Source organism: Rattus norvegicus, chromosome 3 (genome assembly GCF_021556685.1).
Source record: "Rattus norvegicus strain SHRSP/BbbUtx chromosome 3, alternate assembly SHRSP_T2T, whole genome shotgun sequence".
Taxonomy (NCBI): domain Eukaryota; kingdom Metazoa; phylum Chordata; class Mammalia; order Rodentia; family Muridae; genus Rattus; species Rattus norvegicus.
In genome coordinates, this window is record NC_141536.1 from 24,238,000 (window position 1) to 24,264,799 (window position 26,800).

Here is a 26,800-nt window from a genome sequence, read left to right on the forward strand (position 1 = left end):
ACCATTTTTCGCAAGGAGTTCGTGTATACTATAACCCTAAAACAATGGAATTCATATATTCTATTCTAGCCACAATCAAAAATTCCCTTTCTATGTACAGCTTTTATTTCAGATCATAACTGAGTACAGATGTTAGGGAATTTGTCTCCTCTGAACTAGTTTTGGATGCTGCATGTGCAGTAAGGCGAATTGTGTCCTGTGTCAACTTTTACTGAGAATTTCCTATTCATGCCTTCCTTACTGTATATTCATGTGATTAAAATTGTCTGCACCTTTGATAGGGACACATACAGTAGAAAACAAATATGTCAATAAAAGAAAACCTATCATGCTATGTTTCTTAGCAACAAAATACGTTCTTCTACATCCTTAAAAGGATGCTGCAAACAATAAGTAGAGCCCCCAAGGTCCTCACTCATGTGGTCTACTGTTACTTTTTACATTCTGATGTATAGTAGAGCATTGTTTTGAATTCATGCAATTTCACAATCTGTGTGTACTTTAGTTTCTCAATTAAGATGCCAAGAATCTGGGAACACTCGTAAAGACCGTGACAACTTGTAAAATTTATGAATCCTTTTTAAATTATTTGATCAATGAGAACAAAAGCCAATGAAAGTAAGACACTGTTTCCAATAGACCATTTATACTTACAATTACAAAAGTAGGAAAATAGAGGAAAGAAATAGCCAGTGATTAAAGACAGATTGGCCATTAGGGGAAGCAATAGGATCTCTAAAATGACACTATAACTAGTGTAAGGATGAGGTATCCCAGGCTGTCATGATACCAAATCATGCATCCTGTTTATAATTTTTTTTCAAATTTGTTATAAGGAAGTGTTTTCTGAGGCTATCCTTGGTAAAATTACTTTGCCTGCCTTTTCTGATATTCTGGCGTTCTTTTCTCTTTTGTCCACCATTACAAATTCTAAAGAGCACCTCATCAAAGAAATATTAATGCTAACCTAAAAATTATCATGTTTTTTAAAAATATGTATAGAGTCCAAAATATCCAGAGTCTTTTGCAATACCTTACTTAGTTTTAAGATGGCAAATGGAATTTATTGTATTCTTAATAACACAAAGTATTTAGAAATGTACTCTTTCTGAAAAGAAACTGCAGGAGATGGTTCCAGCATATCAAGATCCATAGTCCTATATTCCAAAACACAAAAAAACGAAAGACAGAGACACACGCTCTGACTTTTAAAAAAAGGGTCTTTTCTTCAGCAAAATGATGGTACACCCTCCTGACATCTGAATGTCCCTTACCTGTCCACAGAAGCCCTTGATGCAACAGAGATCTCAAGCTGGAAGACTGAAACTACAAATCCTATATTTCTTCAAGCTTGGCTGGCCTTTGAATACCTGATTATTTCCTAGCAATGCCAGCCCCATAAACATTGCTCATCAAATTGATAGCAGCTAGGTATTTAATCCTGGTAACATTACCAGGGAGAAAACTGAAGAAAGAATATAGCTGGTCTTTTCTTAGTTTGACTAATTTAGTGTAAGATTTTGAATAAAAAATATCATGGCCTTTCCATCAAGTATGCAGAGATAGTTAAAGACGCTCCTGCCCTTCTTGAAGAGTAAGGCAAAGCAGAGGTTTGGAGGGTCAGATAAGCAGCATTGAAACATTTCCTTCAGAGACCCAAAGCACTGTACCCCAGAAGTAGCCCAAGCATCCACTAACGGCACCACATAGGGTTTCTGTGGCATACCTAGTATGATTCCTTTTACATACGAGGTAACAGACACAGTTAGGTTTGTTTGTTGCCTTGTGTTTTGCATTCCATTAATTCTTCTGTTGGAAATTAAAGTCAAAATAGGTGTTCTTTCAACAAACAGGCACTCTATTTCGTGTTTTTATGTTCTATGAAGCTGTCGATGCTTATAACCTTCATATACTTGTAGCATGCATTCCAGAAAGAGTACAAGGATCACCAGCCATCAATTTACCGTCTTAGCGGTTCTCTGTAAAGGAAGTGCCATTCTTTCTATGGGTATGAAAATGTGGATGATAGAGTTATTTGATTCAGGCAAATGGGAGTAGAAGTTGATGCTAGGTAATTTAATTGTCAAGGACCAGGCATCTGGGCGACCTTTATACAATGAAGTTCAAAAGCCACGGCTGAAATGTACAATGTCATAAAAGAGCCTTAGAAAGGCGGGGCCATATTTCTAGCTGTCTGAACCTAAAATTGACCTCAATGTTGTGTCCATACTAAGTCCTTTATAAAGATTCAATATAAACTTTTCAGATTTCCACTTTTCATAACTTGTGAAATGAATTATTTATTACTTTCTGTTGGACATCCTGAGGACCCCTGAGGGTTTTGGAAACTTACCGCTGGAGGCAGCAATGTTCCTGTATTTAATATTCAATTCATTTCACACAATTCTATGTACATATGGTGACATCTGACTGTTCTTTCATGTTTTAATTTCTTATATTTTGAGCATTTTATGTTAAAATATATCTTATTTATGATAAGTTAATGTAAATATTTTCTTCATATTAAAAATTAGGTATCAAATCAAATTTGGCTAGATTATCAATAAAACGGACATCATACAAAATTGAATTTTAGAGTACATATGGAATTGTTAAATATTTTATTATTAAAACATTGGACATAAGTATTAATAAAGAGTTTGGAGCTAAATTGTCATTAAACTTTAGAAACAGGAACATAAGATGCTAACATCTTTATAGTGCCTACAGATATAGGATTATTGAAACAATATTTGTTTTTTAATAATCACTGTAAAAATGTTTTTACCTTATTGAAGTTTTAGTGAATTTTTTTGACCCTTTACCCTGAAGTAATGTCTATTCTTGATGTTGAAGTGTTTCTTACATATAGCAAAAGTCTCCTGTTATCATATGTATTCTGTAAATCTGTCTTTTCATTTAGAATTTGAGATTAGTGACATGGACAGATATCAATAAGCAATGATTGCTAATTTGTGTTATTTTGTGGCCATGGTTTTGCTGCTGCTGCTGCTGGTGTGTGTGTGTGTGTGTGTGTGTGTGTGCACTTCACTTCTTTTAGTTTTACTGAAGTTTTATTATATATTTTCTGTTTTCATATGTGTAGATAACCTTGGTTTGGATTTTTCCTCCTGCATGACTGGGTTTACAGATAGATATTGTTTAATTTTGACTTTATCATGAAATACCTTATTTTCTTCATTTATGGTGATGAAAAATTTTGCTGTGTATAGTAGTCTTGTTTGGCATCTGTGGTCTCTTAAGAATCTGCAGGATATCTGCCCAAGTCCTTCTGTATTTTACTTTCTGGGATTTAGAGCCCCCATTGAAAAGTCAGATGTAATTCTATTAAATCTGCCTTTATATGTTATTTGGTCTTTTTCCTGGTCAACTTAAAATAAGTTAGAGTTATCTGAATTATCCGAGAAAAGTTAACTCAATTGAAAAAAACATGCCTCCCTCAGGTTGATGTGTAGACAAGTTTCAAGAGGAGATGCATTTTCTTGGTGAATAATTATTCACCAAGATGTCAGAGGTTTCAAGCAACTATGGGTTGTGACATTCTTGGGCAGGTGTCCTGGGTTAAATAAGACTCAAAGACTTAAGTGCACCACGGAGAGCAAGCCATAGGCAATCTTCCCCCATTGTCTCTGCTTCAATTCCTACTTCCAGTGTCCCGCTTGAGTTTACCTCATTGATAGGCTGTAATCAAGACATGTGAGCCAAATAGATATTTTCTCACCCGAAATTGGTTTTAGTCAGCATTTCTATCACATAAGAAAGTAAACTAAGATGCATTTCTCATATTGCAAAGATTATTTTAGGATTAGTATTTCTTCTTAGCAATATGCTATGAAACAAGTTTGAAGAAATATCCTCAGAGAATATCAGACATAAGAAACATCAGCGACTGTAATTTCTAGCAACATCAACTTCTCCTTGCAAGGTTGTGTCACTGAGGTAACAGACACCTTCCAAGAAACGATTAGCATGCACAGTATAACTGCAGAGAGAAAGGCTATAATCATCCTGTTTCGGCTTTTTCAGGCACAGTTATTGTTTCAGCAACTGTCAAGACAGGAGTGACAGGTACAGAACAGAAATGAAAACGGAGAATAAATTATAGTCTCCTTTTTTGCCTCAATAAGAAGATTATCCAAGAGTATCCAGCTACCAATAGAATTCTGCAATGTGTCACTAAGAATACCATCCTCACAAAATACTTGAGTAGTGTTGTTACCTGTCCTACTATGGTGATAAAAATAAAAAAGATCATCCAATTATATTTTTATTACTACAAGCTTCATTTAAACTGTATGGATCCATTTTAACTAGCATCTGTGATAAAAATAGAATAATAAATCCTCAATTCAACAGAATAAGTTAATTATGTTATGAGACTTGTTAATCTTCTAATAAAACAGAAAACTAACATTATATTTAAATCACTGTTTTAAAGGATATGGATTAGGAATAGACATTCTAGTATTATAAAATAAATTACTCATAATTTATATATATATATATATTTCTTTGAACATTTTAGCCAACTCTATTCAATAATAAAATGGTCTTTAATCAGAACAAAGCTATACATTATAATAATCTAAAGATGCCTCATATCCATGAGTGTGTGAAAGGCCTTAAAACTAGTGCTATTTGACAAATATATTCACTGTTTGATTCTTGTGGATATTCAAGTGATAATGCACTCCAAAATCACAGTCTGCAGAAAAATGGACATTTGGAAATTTAAGTTGTCAGAAAACTCACTTCTGAGTATAGAAGTAAACCATATTCCCTAAGGTTTAAGATTTCAGGCTCAAGAACCCTTCAATACTCTCATTAATACTATCTCATCTAACAGACTAGTCTATTCTGTTTGTAATGAGATACCACGTAGGTCACACTTTAGTCTCCCCTAATTGAAAAATGTACTGAAATATTTACAGCTCCTTTCTCGTGCCTCTGCACTGGGGCACTGACAGCATCAGTCCCACAATTGCTCTTGTTATCACATTTCATCAAAAAAAGAACCTATCGATGTATCCAGGAAGGATTCCTCCAAGTGTAGATAACACTTCCCTGACTTCCCCTTTCTTCTGCATGGTGTCACAATTTTTTTAACTGTATATGTTCAATATTATATACTACTTGATATATTGTGACATTTTAAATCCTTCATAAAAATCTTTAGATCTTTATAATAGTACTTATTTTTCCCAGGGTCCTGCCATTTTAAAAGCCCTCCATCTGGATAAACATTGACATTTCCAAAAACTAAAGTAACTTGGTTCCCAGGTCTGATGTAGACTATTTTTCTAAGGTACCTGCCCTCGCTGGCATTTGCAAAAAGAAATCTCTAGATGTGCTTCCAGACTCTTATCGTCTATCTCAGTCTTCCTCACTGCAAGTGAATGACCTCCCCTGCCGCTCCCTCCAGGCAGTGAAGAACCTTTCTCCTTTGCTCTGCCATTCTCACCTATTTAGCCATAGCTTATCTGAGGATACCACCCTCCTCAGGCCAGAGTCCAGTCCTTAACCTATCTTATTTTTTCCTGACAAGCCTTTACCAATATTTCCTGCATTACCACACAGTCATTGTCATTTGGCTGTTCCTGTGATCTAGCCTTACTCTGCAAGATTTCAGGCCCAGGGAACCCGCTGCACATGTCCGTCTCTTTTTTTCTTGCCAGTATATCTCAAATAGAAAAGCATTTGGATTCTAAAACCTACCATAAAGAATGTCTGTATCTGACCCAGTCCTTTGACTTTATTCGTCACGACAATTATGCCAAGCTACCATCATCCTCTCTACTGACAAGGCATCAGCTCAGCAAATACAAACATTCTTCGCGGGCAGGATAGGTATTACAACCTGATTGGTACTGTAGCGGTCCCAAGCTGTGCACAGCTAATTACTTTTTTGTTAACTTGATACAAACTAGGGTCATCAGGAGAAAGGGAACTTTAATTGAGAAAGTTATCTCATTAGATTGGTCTTGGGGAAGTCTGTGGACCATTTTCTTTTGATTAGTAACAGATGCAGTATAAGACCTAGCCCATTGTGCGTGGTAGCAGATCCTCTGTTCTATAGGAAGGTGGACTGATCAAGCTTGTAAGCAATCTTCCATGGATTCTTCTTCACTTCCTGACTTTAGGTTTTTGCCTTTATGGAATAGAGTCTGTGAGATAATGAGCCCTTTCCTCTGCAAGTTGATTTTAATGACTTTGTTTATCACAGCAGTAGAAAGAAAGCAAGGATATAAATTGGAATCACCAACGAAAGTGAAACGTTCTCCAAAATTGGCACATGAATTTTTGCCTTTTGGAAGGAATGGAAAAGGTTGTTCCAAAACTATTACAAGTGGTCAATTTGACAAAGTCAAACACATTGCTGAAAAAGGCAAGAAAATTTACTTACCATTAATTAAGGGAAAATATACTCCAGAGAGTGATAAGAAATTAAATATTTTCCTTCACATCATTTCTCAGACATTAATGATAAAATGACATTAATGACAAAAATAGCTTCAAAAATTAGAGGACTGCTCTCCCACTCCTCGAAGTGGAATTATAAAACTACTCTTCAAGATTTTCAATAATGATGCAATGCAAATAGTATCAGGCTAAATACCAAGTTCTGAGCACAACTTTACATCAGACTCTCAGGCTTGGTAAGTTTGGGGGACTGACACCTACTACCTAAACCCCAGAGTGACCTGAAGTCTCTGCTTCCTCTGCTGTCAGCCTGAGAGAACACAAAGAGCAATGACTAATCTTGGTTGACATCTTGACACACTTGGGAAAGTAGAATCCTCACGTGAGTAATTGCTTCTATCAAATTGCCAGATAGGTATGTTTGTGCAGCATTTTTAATTGGTATTTGAGAGGAGGACCCACTTCTTCACTGTTGATGGCATTACTCCTGGGCATATGGTCCGGTGTTATATAAGATGTCCGATCCTGAGCTAGAGAGGGCAAGTCAGTAATGAGTTTTCCTGCATGATTGCTCAGCACATCTACATAGCCTCCATGCTTGACACTTCTGCCTCTATTTCAGTTCCTTCCTGGACTATCTTCATACTACCTGAAAATATAAGCTAAAAAAGCTCATGGATTAGCAGTTCAGAGCACTGGATGCTCGTACAGGGGTCCTGAATTCAATTCCCAGCAACCACATTTTGGTTATAGCCATTTGTAATGGGATCTAATGCCCTCTTCTAGTTTGTCTGAAGACAAAAACAATGTACTCACATATATAAAATAAGTAAACCTTTAACAACAACAACAACAACAACAACAATAACAACAAAACTCTGTGGTGTTAATAGCAGTAACAACAGCAAACTAGAACGTAGGGTAAAGATGTCAGCTACTGGTAACCTATCTCATGCCTCCTAGATATGGGAATGAAATAATCAGTTATACTAGAATTTGCTGTACATAAGCGCTCTCTCGCGCTCTCTCTCTCTCTCTCTCTCTCTCTCTCTCTCTCTCTCTCTCCTCCCCTTTCTAAAATGGAGCAGAATTTACTCTATTAAAACCAAGCAGATGGACCCATAGCTGTTCACTATGTTTCTGTATTTCTTTCCTCAGTCCTTCCTGGTTATACTCAGTTATATGGCCCTCCCTGTAGGACATTCCACTCTAGAAAACTTTCATGTATCTATTAGTTGTGTTTCTTTCACAAAGACCTAAAGGAGCAAACTCCTTCCTCCTATTTTTTAAAATCCAAACTCACCCCCTTCTCAAGTCTCTCTCACTACTCTCTTACCATGTTTATTCTTTTGCATATATACATGTATATATGTGTGTGTGTATGTGTGTGTGTGTGCGCGTGTGTGCGTGTGTGTGTGTATGTGTGTGTATGTGTGTGTGTGTGTGTGTATTCCCAAATCTTATTACAGAACATACTCTTATACTAAGTAATGTATGCAATCTCGCAGTCTTTGAGTGACAGAATCAATGTCTACTCAACTTGTGTAATTTGTGTGACTGAAGACTATCATTATCTGACTACTCAAAGCTCAGATTTTATGATCCTCTCTCTCCACAACATTCATTTTGGCTGTCAAAAAGTTAGCTGTTCTACCATTTAGTCTAAGATTTGCGTCTTATTAATTGAGCTCTAATTCCTATCTACCTGCTGGTCCACTTACACACTCTCATCTCAGATTCATCCTTCCACTTCATATTCTCACATTTCTCAGATACTTTTCTTTTTATATCCTTTGACCTTTCTTGTCATTTATCTTTCACACTTTTTTAAAACATTTATCTGGGCAGTCCCTGATACTTACCACACTGCTAGTCTGGACAATATTTGCCCTATGGATTTTATGATGGTCCTCATTTTTTTGGCCAATCCCATATTTATGATACATTATATATCAAAAACTTTCCTCACAACTACTACTCACACAGAGATGCTTCTTTCTCTATAAGATCTCTGTGACACAAACCCTACAACATACCTCTACCTTACTTAATTTTATGGTTGACTGTAGATACCAGGTGTCTTTATCAAAGATTCAGATAGCCTCTACTTAATCTAAGTTATCTTGGTCATTGTCCACATGTATTTTTCCAATGAATACCTCAAAGATTCAATGCTTCAATCTAAGAAACATTCTTTCCTTCCCATAAAAACAAAATGAAAGCAAAATCAAAAACTTAAAACACTTTATTTGAGGGATTAATAAGTTTATTTAATGTACAGATCCTAAACTTGGAGTCTTAGCTAAACCTCTTTTTTATTGAAAATCATTTTTTTAATATCATATATTCTGATTATGCTTTCCCCTCTCTCAACTCCTCCCAGTTCCGCTGCACCTTCTCTCTTATCCAGATCCATATCATTCTGTTTCTTACTAGAAAAAGTGACAGTGGGAGAACTGGCTCTTGTGTCATGTATGTGGGAGACCTGGAAGGCTGACTCAGCTACCAACTCAGTACCAGATACAGGGCTTGGGGTTAGCTCACCCCAACATCTATCCATCTATGAACTGCTGGAGTGCTTGAAGGGGCTGGTCCTGTAGAACAAAAGTTACAGGACTGGATCTCCATGACACAGGGCACAAACAGGATATCCACTTTTGCTAGTGGTAGAAACCAGAGGCCTTGAAATCATACCAATGACTCATTGTAATGAATATTTGCAGGTAAAGCTCTTTGAGCAAATGGGTACACTGTATGACATACCTTGACACACTGTAGTGTCCATGGTGAGAAGTTTGTTTGTTTTCTCATCTCCCTTTCCTAGTGTATTGGTAAGTCCTTTTTTAAAAAAAATTATTATCTTTATTGGATAATTTTTTATTTGCAATTCTGGGTTTCCTGGACATAAGCCCCTTATTCAATCCCCCTCTCCTTCTATCAGGGTGTTCCCCTCCCCAAACATCCCCTTCCCGCCCCCCACCCCCAACATTTCCCTACACTGGGGGAATCCAACCTTGCCTGGACCAAGGGCTTCCCCTTCCATTGGTGCCCAACAAGGCCATCCTCTGCTACATATGAAGGTAGAGCCATAGGTCAGTCCACGTATAGTCTTTGGTAAGTCCTTATATGAAGCCACTCACACTCTAAAATCTTTCATTACCAAGGACCTGCCTACACTCAGCCACATCCTTCAGTTTACATATCCACCTAGATTACTTTATTTACACTTTTGATCCCCCCTACCCTTTCAAACAAAATTGATATAGACATCATTCAGGTAATCACAGCTATAGCAAAGGTAAAAGACATCTCTAGCTGGCTACGTTGTTGTAAGCTCCAAGTATATAGCCCTCCACTCTAAAATCCTTCTGGTGACTTATCCACCTTATATTTCTGGAGTCACAAGTGCAACTTTCCATGTATAAGCAAGGCCACCTGGAGCTACTCTGACCTATCAAATAAATCTGACCTAACAAGTATCCAGACTTCACATGTAAATCCTTTGGAACAGCTTCTCTGTGCCTTTCACAACTACCAATCACTGCTAAAACACCATGCCCTTGGGTGCTCTGTTTCTTTAGTTTTCTCCACCTCTTACCCTGTACTGATAGAGGGATATCTTTGATAAGCCTCAGTCACTTGTGTCTTACACACTAATCCTTCTGTTTTCCTAGATTGCATATCTACATGAACCCAAAAATCTCTAGCAGTTCTGCCCTCTCTGCACTTGAGAAGACTTACCTTTAAATCTTAACCTTCCACTGTTCTTTTACCATTACCAACCATCAGATGCCTCCTCATTTTCTACCCACGTATTGCCTATGACTTGTCCTGAAATAAAGATCTATAGGACATTGCTTTTCTCCAAATTGTCAGATTAAACTCCATGACACATCCCAATAATAACCAGTTTAATAAATGTATCCAACATGTTTTACATGGTACAGTTTACCCAAACTCTATTCAAGTTACAGGCTCCTTTTACACATCTCACTTCATCAATGTCATAGCCTATGACAACTACTTAGGAAATCTCCCTGCCTTTCCTTGTAGCCGTATTCCATTAGTTTCACCTCTACTCTTTACTAAAGCCTAGATATGTTTCCCTGCACAGCCATGTATACAGACAATGTAAATACCTGGTGCCAAATGGAAAAGTCTCCTTCCTTACTTTTTCTATGCATCCTCAATAGGTGGAACTCATAGAGTCTTGTGGAAGAGTGTGGTGAAGAATTAAGGGACCCAGAGGGGTCATGGATACCACAAGAAGAATTGGACCTATGAGGGCTCACACAGAGTGAATCACCAACCAATAGAAATGCATGGGCTGCACCTAGGCACCCTACACAGATGTAGCAGATATGAAGCTTGGTCTTTATGTGGTTCACTGTCAGAAGCCAACAAGCTAATAACTCACAGGTAATCTTTCTTGCCTTGGATTAAAAATCCACAATAAATTTCCTCCAATAGGAATGGCCCAGGAGAAATTAATTTTACGAAGACTCCTGCTATCAATATGCTTTTCCTGTATATATATATATATATATATATATATATATATATATGTGTGTGTGTGTGTGTGTGTGTGTGTGTGTGTGTGTGTGTATGTACCACTAGATATTAGCCTGCATTTTTGAGGAGATCTCTGCAGAACAATAACGATGTACTGTCTTTTAAGTGATGCCGTATAGACAAATAGATGATTTCTTAATCATTAATGATACTCCTATAAGAATTCCAAAATTCATAGTAATTATTAAGCTCTTTAACAACACTGCTATTCAATCTTTTCTGATAGTTACAACTGCAGTGAGAATTCTGCCAGTATTTAGTGTAACTAGTTAATTGCTTCTGATATAATAAGCAGGCACTCTACTACTCAGAGCACATTCCAACAGGTGGGAAAACCGTTAACCAAAGGTCATAAAAAGGCAACTAATGACTTATTATAGGTACTAAGACAGAAGATAAAATATTGATTGAGATTCTCTATACAAAATCTCACTAAGAACTTATAGGTTTTGATTCTCCATGAACCTGTGGAGCTATGAGAGGTGATGAATGTTTAACCAGATAATTACTCCTAATGGATATGCATGTAAACATTCTCTGTGGTGGTAAACTTCTTATCTGATTTATGATTTGAATTTATGTGTAAATGTGAGATGAACTTTTTACATATGATCATGAATTCTGAAAGATATATGTGCTGATGACAAAGAGAAGAGCGTTCTTCCCCATCCCTGTTTCCCATTTCCTTAGAATTATCCTTGTCTGATTTTTCATACCATTATTCTTCTTATCCTCCTCTTCTTAGCACTCCTTATCCTGCTTCTCTTACATCCAGTTTATCACCTTTTTTCTTAGATTCCCACTTACCCCCAACCCCTTCATAAAAGCCCTTTTTCTTCCAGAGCTTTCATAGGAATTTTTCTACAACTTAGAAATAAATGCTAAAGTCACTCTTCAAAGTTCCCTTTCCCTTCCTGTGACTTCAACTAGAAGGCTGAAAGTTAGAGCTTTGCAACTCCCAACTCCCGAGGAGATAGAACAAAGGCTATTCTACTTAAGCTGTTGTTTTAGGATGAGATGCTAAACAGTTTCTTGCCTAGGGGGAACGCAGAAGGTCAGTCAATTACTGAAGCAATGAAGCAAAGTGACTTAGACTTGAGATCTGGCATCAACAGGAGGTCCTTGCTCCTGTAGAGGCTTGATGCCCCAATTTTGTGGAATGTTAGAGCAGTGAAGCTGGAGTGTGTAGGTGGGGGAGCATCCTCATAGAAGTAGGGGAGGGGCATGGGATAGGGGGGTTGCAGAGGAAAAACCAAACAGGGAAGGGTGGTAACATTTGAAATGTAAATAAATAAAATTACCAATAATAAAAAAAGAATTGAGATAGGAAAACATTTTATCATTATACAGCAACCCCAAAGTTCTCAGTTTCTCATAAGAATAAGTCTTACCCACTCTTTCCCTGTCTCAAGAAAAATCACAAGAAGAAAGAAGATCCACCAGGGCTGCCCCCCACCAAGCAGTTTCCCCTAACAATTGAGTGGGAGCTGTCTTTGACTTGGCTGCCTGCCTTTGGATTCCTTTACCTTTGTTGGGCCTCCTTGTCTGGACTCAGTAGGAGAGGATGCCCTTAGTCTTGCTACAACTTGATGTACCAGGGAGGTTTGTACAAATGGGGAGCCTCCCATTTTCCTCAGAGATGGAAGGAAGAAATGGGCAGAGTGAGTCTGAGGGTAAGACCATGAGGCAAGGAAGAACAGAGACATGGGTAGCAATCAGGACTTAAAGTGAATAAGGAAAGAGAGAGAGAAAAGAGGCGGGGGGAGAGGGGGAAAATCACCAAAACCAAAATAGAATAAGCAAAACAACAACAGCAACAACAACCCACCAGGTAAATACTGTCATACTCGCCTCAAAGTGCTGTTCTGTCCTTTCTTTTCCTCTGGTACCTGCTATAATCTTACTCTATTTAAAACAGATGATGTGATCCATCCCAATATTCTGTCTGAGAACCTGGAGTACTTCAAGGTTTAACTATAAAGATTCAGTGAATCTTACATAACCTCATACTTCCAAAGCCTTATACTTAGGCTACATTCTCTGGAGAATACTCAATCTTGGGAAAACGAGGTCATTGCTTAGGAAACCTGGGATGTTACCCCACATTTTTTCACATCTCCTAACCGCTAATATTTCTTCTGTCTCAAAAAATGCAGGAGAATTTCTTCAGGAACTTCAACTTAGATTCCTAGCCAATTGATTTATTATGGAGACATTGAACACCTTTACAATAACCAGTTATTGCTGAGTTTTTTGTTTGTTTGTCTGTTTCATTTCCTTGCTGTCTCAAGTTCCCCACTTAGTTGCCTCCTTGCAGTCCTAGGTATGCCTTCAGCCAACTGAAGCTCTCTCAGGAATATGTAGGTTAAATAGCTGCCTCCATTACAACCCTCCACAATTCTTCAAAATTGCAGAACTTGGGGTCTCATCACTAGCTAAAAAGATATCACTTGTCTCTTCCTTCAGGAATGATGTTAATTCTATATGAACCAATCAAGTATAGTGCTAGATGCAAAAAATAAATTCAAGAAAACAACCAAAGTAGCTGAGGTTTAAGAAAAGTGTCAAGAACACATGTTGGGGAAGTGATGATACTTCAACAAATAGTGCTGGCAAAATTGAACATCTCTAGGGAGGAAAATGAAATGAACCCCTTACCTTTCAGTACATAAAAACTGACTAAAAATGAACTGAAAATGCTAGATTAAAACATAGGAAGAATACTTTCTAATATTTAAGAGATGTTTTTATAAGAATTCAGTCAAAAGTAGATAAATGATATTACTTTAAGTTAAATACTTTTTGCATGATAAGGAATCAATTAACAGAATAAATGTTCGACCTCCAGAATGTTAGGAGTTACTTGTAAGCTCTATCTATACCAGGGTTCATCTTTAGAATTTATGAGAACACTAAATACATGGTGAATATCTGATCCAACTATAAATGAGCAAAAGACCTGGGCAGATGTTTCTTGTAGACAAATCTGCCTAAGGAGTATACAAAGAAATATGCCACATAATTAATAATCCGGAAAATATAAGTCGAAATGACAATGAGTTACCATATCCCAATTCACCAGTTATAAAAAAAGACAGTGTGAGTAACTGAATATGTCTCTCTCTCTGTCTCTCTGTCTCTGTCTCTTTCTCTCTCTCTCTCTCTCTCTCTCTCTCTCTCTCTCTCTCTCTCTCTCTGTGTATGTGTGTGTGTGTGTGTTCTGGTGTCCATGTCAATATGTCAAGATGCTTTTACACTGTGCTGGAGGTGCACATTAGTATAGTCTCTGTGGAAAATACTATATTAAGTTTTAAAATTAGATAAAAATAAAGCAACATCTAACCTAGCAATTACACTACTAATTATATATCCACTGGGAATAAATTTACCATGGTATGTGCCCTCTATGGTTAGTGTTTTCCCATAGCCAAGAGAGGGAATCAACCACAGTACCTAGGTGTGTCAAATGGAAAACAGCTAAAGAAAATGTGGTGATTATGTCACTATAAAAGGCTTTTTGGTCAGAAAAATTCTATCACAGGGAGTATATAAAATGCATTGGGAAAGTATTATATTAAGTGAAATAAGCCAGAAAGAGAAAAAAAGCTATCATACCATCACTCTCCTTTGGGGAATCTAAGCAAGCTGATCTTATAGAAAGACAGAGTACAGAGGCTGGAGAAGGTAAGAACTTGGAGAAAAGTTGTTGAAGGATACAAAATTTGGTTCCAAAATTTGGAAGAAAACAGTCTGCCTTTCTAGAGATAAAACTATCATTAATAATATCATATTTGCATTTAATATAACTGGAACAGAGGGTTTTTAATGTCCTTCCAACAAAGAAAAGGTCTATGTTTAATATACCATATACTGATCATTGCATAAGAACACAGGTATATGATGTACCCCTGAATATATTTTTTTAATGAATAGCTAATTTAAATGTTCATATGTATGCAATCCTTAAGAAAAATGAATACCTTTATTTTGAAAATATTCATCTAATATTATGACAAAGGCAAAAATAATCAAAGTTTAGATATCAGCAAGAAAAACAAAATTGCAGGGTTGGGGATTTAGCTCAATGGTAGAGCGCTTGCCTAGCAAGCACAAGGCCCTGGGTTCGGTCCTCAGCTCCGAAAAAAAAAAAAAAACAAAGTTGCAATCACAACTGGATGTGTTTTTAATATGACAAAACAAGTACATTAAATTTTACTGGCATTCATTCTTTCTAGGCCACCCATAGTAACTATACTCATCATGGATAAGAAAGGGAAAGTAAAACCTATGTACACAAACATAAATTGAGATGAGTGAAAGGTTTTCTGAGGAGCTATAAAAGTATTTTCTGTATTAGGACATGATGGAAAATGGAATTACTCTGAGTACATTTACTTACCTGGCTATGTTTTTCCATACAATTAAGTAGTATTCCCATTCTTAATTTCGATTATATTCCTCTTTATCCACATAATACTTGTAAAAGGTTACATATTTGCATGTCAAAACTTCAGTCTATAAATCTAATAAGTTTGTCTTAGTGTCATGTTCTTAAATTTTAAGAGGTAGATGAATAATTTAGGTATATAATTGGGCCCATTGTTTCAAAGTTTTTAAGCAGTTAATTGTCATCTATCAATGACATTTAAGCCACCACTGGAGAATGTGAGGTATCAGAATGTTAAGCAGTACATTGCCTCCTTTTGCAAGAAGCTCAGCCAGTGCATTCCATGCATCCTCACATGAACACATACCATGCTTCTCGGGAAGGAGTTGCGTACACATCTACTATGAAGTATTATTTGAACCTATGAGGTCATTGCTAGCCTGATTATCATAGCTAGACACTATTCCAAGAAACAAAACCAAAAACAAACAACAATAAAAAATCCTCTGATTGTGCTTGCTCATACAAATTCAGAGTGAAATTATGGTCAATTGGTTTGCCTATTTCTGTAAATAAAGCTTTACAAGAACTGGGCCTGTTCTAATTTCATCAATGTTCTGTCTGCCTCAGCACTGTAAGGAACTGTAGTCACCACATCGAGCATTTAATCTGTGAAGTTTCCAACATTTATGATATGGCCTTTGATAAGGTATTTTTCTCCCATCTCAGACCATCTTCAATGCATCACAAAGCTGAGAAATGGGAATTTTGTACTTGTGACAGACCCTGGGGTGGTGGGTGGGAAAACACTGCCCCAGTGATATAACCTGTTCGCGATAGTTCTTCCTATGCTTGCCCTTCTAGAAGAGATGAGGAGCATATTGAGATGTCATGGCTATGGACCTGCTGTGAGGTTTATTCAGGAGACAGCATAATCATTATGCTACCAACATCTCATGAAGCAAGTACAAAAACCTCAATGGATATGATAGGATTCTCTGGGAACACAGTCCAATTTGCCTGTTTTCATTACTTTGGAAGTAATTCTTTTCTCACTTTTCAGTGAAACTAGTGTAGTAAACTTAAGATGTTATAAATACCAATGAAGAGCATGTAAGCCACTCAAGTTCAGTTTAATCTAAAACTGGAATTGAATTCATTATGTCTCCCAGAGTAAAATTTATGAAAGGTCTTCTTTAGAATAAGTAATGTACTGAATAAAGGTTTTCAAAGCATCTATGGACTACTTGTGGGTAGATAATTCAATTAAACATGTTAATACAGTTAGAGCTTTTAAATTTTCTTGATAGGTTTATGTTAGAAAAGTATAAAGCAAGTATTTTGAAAATTATTATATAAAGCTATAATCTAGAAATGTGCAATTAACTTACATGTCGTTGGGATCCATCGTATTCACATCTCTCAATTTTTCCTAAGCTGCCATCTGAGAAATACAGCTTTTCTGCACGGTGGTCGATGGTAAGTCCGTTTGGAGTGAGTATGTCTGTGCTGACAACCACATGTGCATTTTTTCCAGTCAATGTGGCTCTCATGATGCTTGGATGCTGCTCATTCCAATTCGTCCAAAACATCAAACTGATTAAAGTGAAAATTATAAGAACAATTAGAAAAATATTATTAAGAGTAAGAACATTTGTTGAGATGAAAGAATGTGAAGTTGTTTAGTATTTTCCTCTTAGTCGGTGACCATATGGATGTCTAAGTGAAAAAGAGAGTGAATTTTTTCTCAGAAATAGCTTCCAGGTTTCTGTTACAAAGCTGAAAAAGTCATGCAAATACAATTGCCTCATATGTGCCTTCAGATACTACGTTAATTGCGTAGAAGCAATGTCATGCATAATGAAGAATAATTAATTATGGAACTAATCAAGAACAAAACAGTAATCTTACATTTTTCAGACGAAAAATGACCAAATTCCCATATTTCTATGGTTTTTATCTTTTTATTCATACGATAGTATTTTAATATATTATACATATGCATATATTATATATGTACTTAAATTATAGAAGTATTTCTGCTATCTTTCAAGCACAGTATCTGTTATATAAAGATGTTAGACTGATGTCTGTACAAGTATGCTAAGTAGAAGTAGAGCTCAGTAGGAGGGAATAGAGCTCTAAGCCTTATTTTCATTGAATAGCTCTTTTCATGTAAATAGGACACTTCTTCTGCTATCTGAAATAGTTTGGTGCTTAGAAAGGAAGCAGGGAACAGAAAGACAAAAAAGAGGAGTAAGCTAGAAGCCACTCTAAATATATGTAAAAAAGGAATACTAGCTTATAGGATTCAAGAAAATCTACTAAAATATTATTTTCAACTTACAACCAGATTGCCCATTCAATCCAACATACAAAACCCAATCTAGGTTTACTGTCATCAACATTACTAAGAATGTTGCTGAGAATTTTGTTAAAATAAATTTCTGTGTCATATTCAAATCAAAACAAACGTTTCTAGTTGTTAATTAAAAAAAATTCACACGTATCTCTAATATTTGTTAAAATATACCGTTTCTTTTCCCTCAGTTCTAAGAAATGTAGAAGTATGTTCTATGAGTGAGCAAAGGCAACAAAAATTAAATTACCAGCACTCCTAACAATAATTCTTTTTAAAATGAAAGGCTGGTTAATTAAATCATTTTTATTTAGACACATAATATATGATATTAAATTCACAATTCATCTATTCTATTATTTGTGATTTTTATTTTTTAAAAATCTATGTATTGGTCAACTGCTAACAAGAGGGATTTAAAAGTATGATCAATGTAGATATGTAGATGATGATTTGAATTTCTTTCAATGTTTGGAACCTCAATTATGAATCATTGTTCAGTAGAAATTCTTTGGTATGTATAATTCAAATGTGTGGTTTGCTAGATACAACTTGAAAGTGTTCTTGGCCCATTTTATAACTAATTTTACCAAGACGAAGCAGTCATCAATTGGTAATTATTATAAGTAGTAGCAAGAGTCATCTGTGATTATTTTCATTAATTCATTCATTTCTTTGACCCATTTTTCACTCTTACTGTAGAACAAATATTACTGTGCTCATCAGGACATGATGTTTGATTGGGAATTAAGTCTGACCTCAGTTGCAAAGAGCTTGCATGAGCAGTTCTATGATAGCAAGACTTCTAACCCTTTCCCTCCAAGAACTGAAGTCAGTAGTTATCAGCTTCATGTTTCATCTTTTTCAGCTGCTTAAGAAAAGATATTTGGATTTTGCTCAGTGCAGACTAGGGGGAAATTAAAGTTATACAAATGGAAAAAGAAAAAAAACTATTCTTATTTGTAGAAGATATATTATTATATATAAGACATTTGAAAAAGTTCACCAAGAAATTTATAGAAAACAAGTCAACCATTCCAGGAAAGATGCAGGGTACAGAATCTATTTACAAACACCAGTAACCTTTCTAGGCACCAACAACAAACACACTGACAAAGGGATCATGGATACATTCTCATTTGCAGTAACATGTAAGACAATATATTATGTTGGAATAAATTTCAACGATAAGTAACATACCTTTTCAATGAAAACATTAAACCTCTTAAGACAGAGACTAAGAAAGACACTAAAAATTAGACAGACATCAAATGCTCATGCATTGGTGGATTGGAAGAATTAATATTCTAAAAATGACCTTTCTACATAATCAATTTACATAGTCAATGTAATCCTTATAAATCTCTACAATATTGTTTATAGCAGTAGATAAAGACAAGTCCTAAAGTCCATATGGAAACAGAAAGACTGCACATAGCCAAAAATATCCTGAACAACAACAAAAAAATAATACTCAAAGGATTACCACTCCAGACTTCAAGATATATGACAGATATATAATAATAAAAACAAAATTGTACTGGAATAATACAGGCACCTAGATCAAATGAATAAAACAGAAGAGCAGACCTAAGAATAGAAAATTCCAGTCATTTAATATTTGACAAAGAGGACAAAAACATATTGGAGAAAAGGAAGTATTATCGACAAAGTACTGGGAAAACTGGATATACAAAGTTAGACATATAAAAGAGTGATATTATATTCATATTCATCATTCTACACAAAAATATTTCCAATCAGAGACCAGAACTTAAAATATGAAATACTAAAAATACTATTTAAAACAGGATAGGCAATGTACTACATGCTATAGATAGGAACAAAAAAGGATTTCTTGGAAAGTGCTCCATTTGGTAAGACTTGTCAAGTGCGACCTCTTCAAATGAAAAAGCTTTTCTACTGCTAAGGAAATAATTGATTGAAGAAATCCTCAGAGCTGGGGAGAATGCTTTTCATGTACTCAAATTCAAACTATACCCTTAATTCAAAAACTGGAAAGTCAAGGAAGTTAGTGACCAAATGAAAAATGAGCTAAGGTTTAAAAACTGACCCACAATTATGCAAATGCAAATTCAAGCAATTCAGCAATTTCGAGTCACTCACATCAGAACGGCTCATAAAGTAACTAACAGCAATTGCTGCTGAAGTGTTGGAGAAACGGTAATCCTCATTTATTTTTGGTAGTAATGCAAACTGGTACAGCCCTTCTGGAAATCAGGGTGGAGAATCTTGAAAACACTATAAGTAAATATGCCATGTAAACCAGCCATACCACTTCTTGGTATAAACTCAAAAGACTTAAATTCTAACTCCACAGATACTTGCTTACCCTACTTCATTACGACACGTACACTACACTTAAAGTTATTAAGGAAACAACCTTAATATTTAATAGATGATGGATGATTGAAGTGTGGGAAATAGACATGATGGAACATTTGTATTATTTAAGTTCAGTAACTGAAATGAAATTTGCACGCAAATAAGGACCTAGAACATATTATGTTGAAGATAACCTACGCCTATGAGACAAACCTCAGAGATTCTCACTCTCTTCTCTGGGTCCTAGCCTCAAATCTTAAGGTGTGAGTATCCAGCACCTCAGACCTGGGAGAAACCAGGAAAGTATAAAGGGAGCATATATGTGCTATTTGAGATGGCAAAAACTGTGGACTAAGAAAACCCTAGTACCAGTCATGAGAATTTTCTTTCTAGTGGTTGTTCAGTTGGCCAGAAAAGTTCAAATGGCTCACAAAAGTATATAAGCTCTTGCTATCACGCTTATGCATTTCTCAGAATGTGAAGGAATGCTACTATTAGTGAAGAAACGACATACTTCGGGCATAGAAAACAGAACTTCTAATTATTTCTAACCTGAACACCTCTTTATTGGGGTCTAGCTTCTATAGTGTCAGAAAATAAAGTACAAGCTGCCCAGGGAGGGGAGAAATTAGCAGTCTCGCTCATCTGTGAAACCATAAGTCACAACGATGTCCAGCAAAGACATCCTTAAAGGTACAATAGTGGCCTTCACATATCAGTGGCAGCCAACAGCTGTTTAACTGGACTGAAGGCCCACCAATATGAGGAAAATCATTTCTGGTTTTTAAAACCTAGCTAATTTTATGAGACTAATAAGCCATAGGTCTTAAAAGAGAATTCACTATTATCTCTGCTAGATTGGGATAATTCCTTAACAACTTTCTAATGTTATCCTATGACTACAGATAGATAGATGAAAGACGATGATGATGATGATGATGATGATGAAGATAGATAGATAAATAGATAGATAGATAGATAGATAGATAGATAGATAGATAGATAGATAGATAACTTCTTATAATAGGAGATTCCCCCTATATAAAATAATGGCTGTCATTTAACACAATGCAGGGGGTGAAATATTGTGATTTGAAGCATATCTCCAGCAACTATATGCTATAATCATAGCTCAGAGAACATCACAGGAGAAGGATCAGAAACACCGTAAGAGCTACTGCCCCAGGACATCTATGGTTGTGTGATTGCCTCTTTAGAAAGGACTGCAAAAATAAAACCTGAACAATAATGTTATCAATAGAATGCTGCCATGAAAGAGGAAAACCTCATCAAAACAACTATGAGCAACTAATGTTTGCTTAAAGATGGAGATTAGCTTCTCCCAGGGATCAGCTTCCTAGCTGGTTATCTCATACACAGAGGGCAGCTCTGAATCCGAATACAGCACACACACACACACACACACACACACACACATGCACATGCACACATGCACAAATGCACACAGAGACAGACAGAGACACAGAGGGGAGACACAGAGACACAGACTGAGACAAACACACAGAGAGAGAGAGAGAGAGAGAGAGAGAGAGAGAGAGGAGAGAGACAGACACAGACACAGACAGACACAGACAGACACAGACACAGCGATAAAGAAAGACAGACAGACAGAGAGAGAAGAAAGAGAGACACACAGAGAGACAGAGAAGACAGACACACAGACACAGACACAGAGACAAAGAAAGACAGACAGACAGAGACAGGCAGAGAGAGACAGAGAGACAAAGAGAGAGACAGAGAGAGACAGAGAGATACGAGAGAGATATAAATACAATAAAGCAAAAAGTTACCATTTTGTTAACAGGGGTCATAGAAGGGGTTGGAGGAAGTAGACATGGGAAGAGGTGGAATAAGGAAAGGAAAAAGGAAAAGGAAAGTAGCCCAGTTATATTCTCATTAAAAATGGCAAAAAAAGGGGGGCTGGAGTGGTAGCTCAGTGGTTAAGGATACTGACTGTTCTTCCAGAGGTAGCAATAGTGTACTCACATACATAAAATAAAATAAAATCTTTTAAAAATGGCGAAAAGGTTGAGAGAGTATGCATTTGTTTCAACATTTCCCCTTCACGTCTTCACTACTCCATAACAGAGTGAAATGTGAGAGATGTATCTCCAACCAAGTGCTTTGTGCTTAGGCTTTCTTTTAATGATCTCCTTTATAACATTATTCATTTCTGTCATTTCCTTCTATATTTTTTTCCTCAGAATGATTTTTGCATATTATCCTGTTGGAAATTTCTTACAGGTACTCATCTAAATTTCTGAACAGTGTACCAGCTAATGCATGCAGCTGAAAGGACAGGTATACCCAGGAATCATTTCATTGTTGTTTGTTTCCTTGCAATTTCTTTTGGCTGTATTTTGATCCAAAGTTATAGAAATTCTTGGTTAATATGGAAAAAACTGTTTTAGGCATAAGTAGATACTGATATATTTTGTAGATTAATAAATCAGTGCACTCTGTGAACCATATACTTTTCTGCATTTTCACTTCCATCATTTATACTAGTTATTATCAAAAATGCTCCAGAGATAACACCCAGTATTTAAGTTATATGCATTTTAATTATTCACACACTGATAGTTAAGAGAAGGAAGAAGGAGGAAAAGGAGGAGGAAAAGAAGAGGAAAGAATTATAGAAAGAACATTGAAGAAATTTTTAAAGGAAGTTTGCTTTAAAGTGCAGTTATCCATTCTCCTTACTATAATGTGGTTATAATAATATAAATGTAAATATATAAAATAGCCAAGAAAATAAAAGAAATAAAAATAAAAGAAAAATAAAATTAAAGAAAATGAATGGATATTGAACATTTTGATATACAAGAAATGAGTGACTCATTAATACGGGAAAAATTTAAGTCATATGCATCATTGTACACAAAATTTAAAATTTGTTAAGATGCAAAAGAAAATAATACAGCCTCTTACTTTTGGCATTCATCTAAAGCTAGAACATGAGGGTGGTCATCCTCTGACATGGTGATGACTGCTTCCCTGTCAATTGCTCCAGGCTGAGTCTGGTCTACTGTATGCCTGGTGATGGACGATGTGCTGGAGCTGGTCCAGTACAGAGTATCCCAGGCTCTGTGATAGGCGAGACCCTCTACGGAGCCTACGTCTGATGGAAGAAAATAGACAATAAATCACATTTCATTTTAAAAAGCCTTCTGACAAAATAAACAGTATTCAAGAAGAATATAAATACCACATTTTATAAACCATTTCTGTGAACTGAAAATACAAATGTGATTCCTATAAGTAATATGACATATAACAAGTTACATTCAAAGTGATATGGGTAAGTATTTGAATGTGCGTTCTGTAGAGGGAAATAGATATTAAAAATCAAAGTTATTAAGTACTGAATTACTCATCCAAATATGAAAACCACAAATATCTTATTGTTCTTTGGTATAGGAAAATGATGGTATTCCATTTTGTGTCTAATAATCAATTTTCATAAGTGTATAGAACATAAATAATTTAAACATTGTGAAAATCACTAGCCAGAAAGACCATATAGGTTTGATGGTGGTGAGTTTTCTGATGCTGCTGCAGATTTAAGCATTTCAAGTATAACCAAACACATCAGGCTGACACTAGCTTCAGAGGCAAATACAACCCTGACTTGCATCTGTCTTGGTAGACAATATTTGAATCAGTTAGCCGGCAAGTCATTTCATCCTATTTTACTAATCTATTCTAAAAACACAGTGATTTCAAATGACTTCGTCTCTAAAGCCTACTACAGATACAGAAATGGAACTGGTGATATAGAATTTGACACACAAGAATGATGGGTTGGAAAACAATGTGATCATGGCATCCTGTCGTGGCACCACACCCCAGTACCTGGGAAACAGAGCAAGCAGCTCTGTTCTCAGAATGAGCCTTTGTGTAAAATTCATCCTTACTCTGTTTCTCTTTTTCCTGTGTTCAGTACAACAAAGTTCAAGTCACATCCAGACATGAAATTGTACCACGGAGCATGCTTTCCCTACCCATGAACCTCTCAGAAAAGTACTGAATTCTCACAACATCGGTCAACATGAAGGGTTAATTTCAGATTTCACAGGTGTTTTTAGAGGTTTCATAGGGGCACAAAAGATCAATAAAGAATGTTGAACCAGATTTCTTGCATATGATCTTTTGTAGACACCCATTTAGATCATCTACATGCAAAGAATACATCTAAGAATATCTACATAAATAGCTGTTATTGTTGAACACTTCTAGCTGTTACAAACTTCAAGCTGTCTAGAACATCATTTTATTTTGTGAATAAATATCCCCCAAAAGTTCTTTCTATCTTCTTTTTCTAAGGAAACCAAAGTTTATCTCCAATGGACTCATACGATTAAAGCAAAAATTTTTACTCCAGATCTATCTGTATCTAACTTCTTGTTTCTAATAGTGCCTCCTTTGGGGATGGATGAAAGACATCTGTTCTCAATAGAAAACTACAAGGAAACAAATAAATGAGCCACTGGTTTCGATTTGTGTGACTCTAGGGAAGTTGCATAACAAGCAATCTGGCATAATAGCCTCCCCTGACACAGGAATCAATCAGCATAAAATTAGGATAGAAACTTAGGCCAGAGACAATGGAAAGAAGGGAATCTGGACAGGTGATTTCCTTTGAATCACGTTACCTGTTCGGAGTGAATAGGTGGTTGATAATTGTTCAAGGCACTTCAGGTATTAACTACAAACCCCCTGCTTTATGAAATTTCATATCACTGATAAATATACTAACCATTATTGTGGTAATGGCTTTTGCATTATAGTCCTTTACCATTTGTGAGAAAATTGAGAAATGGCATGTATCAGAACAACTCAGAGCAAATTGAACCATACTTCCTTCCTTCTGCACAGGGACTTGGCAAATGCTCTTTTCTCATTCTCTTGCCAAGAGAGAGAAGAGAGAGAGAGAGAGAGAGAGAGAGAGAGAGAGAGAGAGAGAGAGAGAGAGAGAGAGAGAGAGAGATTGCATCCCAAGTGAGAGGATGCTCCTGTTCTATGGGTAACGAACCCAGAGCACAGAGCATAGAATAACAGTATGTGCGCTGTTCAAGGACATTGTGTGTGAGTTGTCTGAACTCTGCTGGTTTAAATGAGAATGTGCTGTAGGCTCTGACATTTGAATGCTCAGTCCCCACTTGTTATTACTGTTTGGGAGACTTTAACAAGTGTGGTCTTGCTGGAGGAAGTGTGTTACTTGGGGAAGACTTTGAGACTTAAAAACCACACACCATTTCCAGTTTGCTTTTTCTGCTTTAAGTTTGCTGTTTAAGATAGGATTCCTCAGGTTTCTGCTTCAGTCACCATATCTCACTTTCTGTCCATGAAGAATTCTTAATCCAAATAGAAAAGTCCATAAGGAAAACAAACTCTTCCTTCTCTAAATTATCCTGGTTATGGTATTTTATCAGAGCAATATAAAATTAATTAATACATTCACAGTTAAACTAATTGGAATCTGATTGCAGATTTTACAAGGTTTTAGTAATGTCTCTTTCCCTTGAAGAATATTTCCATACAAAGTGAATTCTATTAAAATATTTAAAGAGAATATGAAAGATTGAGTTTCCATATGAAATATTATAATGCTTCTTAAAATGTACAGTTATATGGTATAGACACATTTGTGCACGATCATTAAAATATATGAGAAAATCTTTTGGATGCTTTTCAACACTATGGAGTCATATGTTGTGTCTCTATCCACAAAAGTACACACCTATAGATATTTGAACAATGGGTTTACTAAATGCTCCATTAGCCAGAGTAAGAAGTTTAAGATGCTTCCCTGGTAGACAACTATATAGTTAGCATAATATATTATTCAATCAGCCAGATCATAAATATCAAGGCCAGGAGATTGTTACAGAGTTATATATTGTTAAGGCATAACCAAGAAAAAACACTAACAAGACTGCACAAGTAGCTCCATGTTTCTCACCACAGTAAATAATTGTATTTGGGCACATAGTAAAATCACAGCTTCCTTACCACATACACTTGCCCTCACGTAATTAAATAAGTAATCCTAGTTCTCTCTGTCTATTTGAGGTGTATCAGTTTGTTTTAACAAATAAGAAAGAAGAATGAAGTTGATTTTATAAAAGTGAAAGTAGTGGACTGCAAATAAATAGATAATACAATAGATTAGGAAAATCAGTTTTATGAATATAAATGTGTCCATATTTAAACATAGTTATAGGAAAAGTGAAAATAGCTAAATGAATATAACATTACTTCTTATACGCTGATATTTATATTAGTATACAGTTGTGGGAAAATTGACACTCATAATTTACCAATAATTTCTTTAACAAATTCTCAGAATACTTTGCTTGAATGCAAATTTCTCTCTCTTCTAGTTTGCTTTTGGTTTCTGTTATAACTATCATAACCAAAAACAATCTGGGTAGGAAAGGATTTCTTTCAACTTACAAATGGAACACAGGACAGGAGCTCATGGAAGTAGAATGAATCTGAAGCATGAAACATATAGATCAAAGCTGATTGGCATGCTTCCTCTGGCATGCTCAGTTTCTTTTCTAACCCAGGGTACTCTGTCCCACAAAGGGATGGAGTCCATAACATCAACCAGCAAAATTAAGAAAATACTAGGGTGGACTTGTTCACTCGTATTGAAGGCAATTTCT

General features: G+C 36.0%; 1 protein-coding gene across 2 annotated transcripts in view; it reads right to left on the minus strand.

Moving 5' to 3' along the window:
* The window catches only part of Lrp1b (LDL receptor related protein 1B), a 2,085,328-nt gene that overhangs the window by 369,986 nt on the left and 1,688,542 nt on the right, over positions 1 to 26,800 (minus strand). For both annotated transcript variants that reach the window (XM_087654909.1, XM_087654910.1), the window contains exons 42-43: positions 23,058 to 23,247; positions 16,792 to 16,996 (exon numbers count right to left, since the gene is read on the minus strand). In XM_087654909.1, coding sequence (XP_087511035.1) covers positions 16,792 to 16,996; positions 23,058 to 23,247 — 395 coding nt within the window. The remainder of the gene's footprint in view (positions 1 to 16,791; positions 16,997 to 23,057; positions 23,248 to 26,800) is intronic.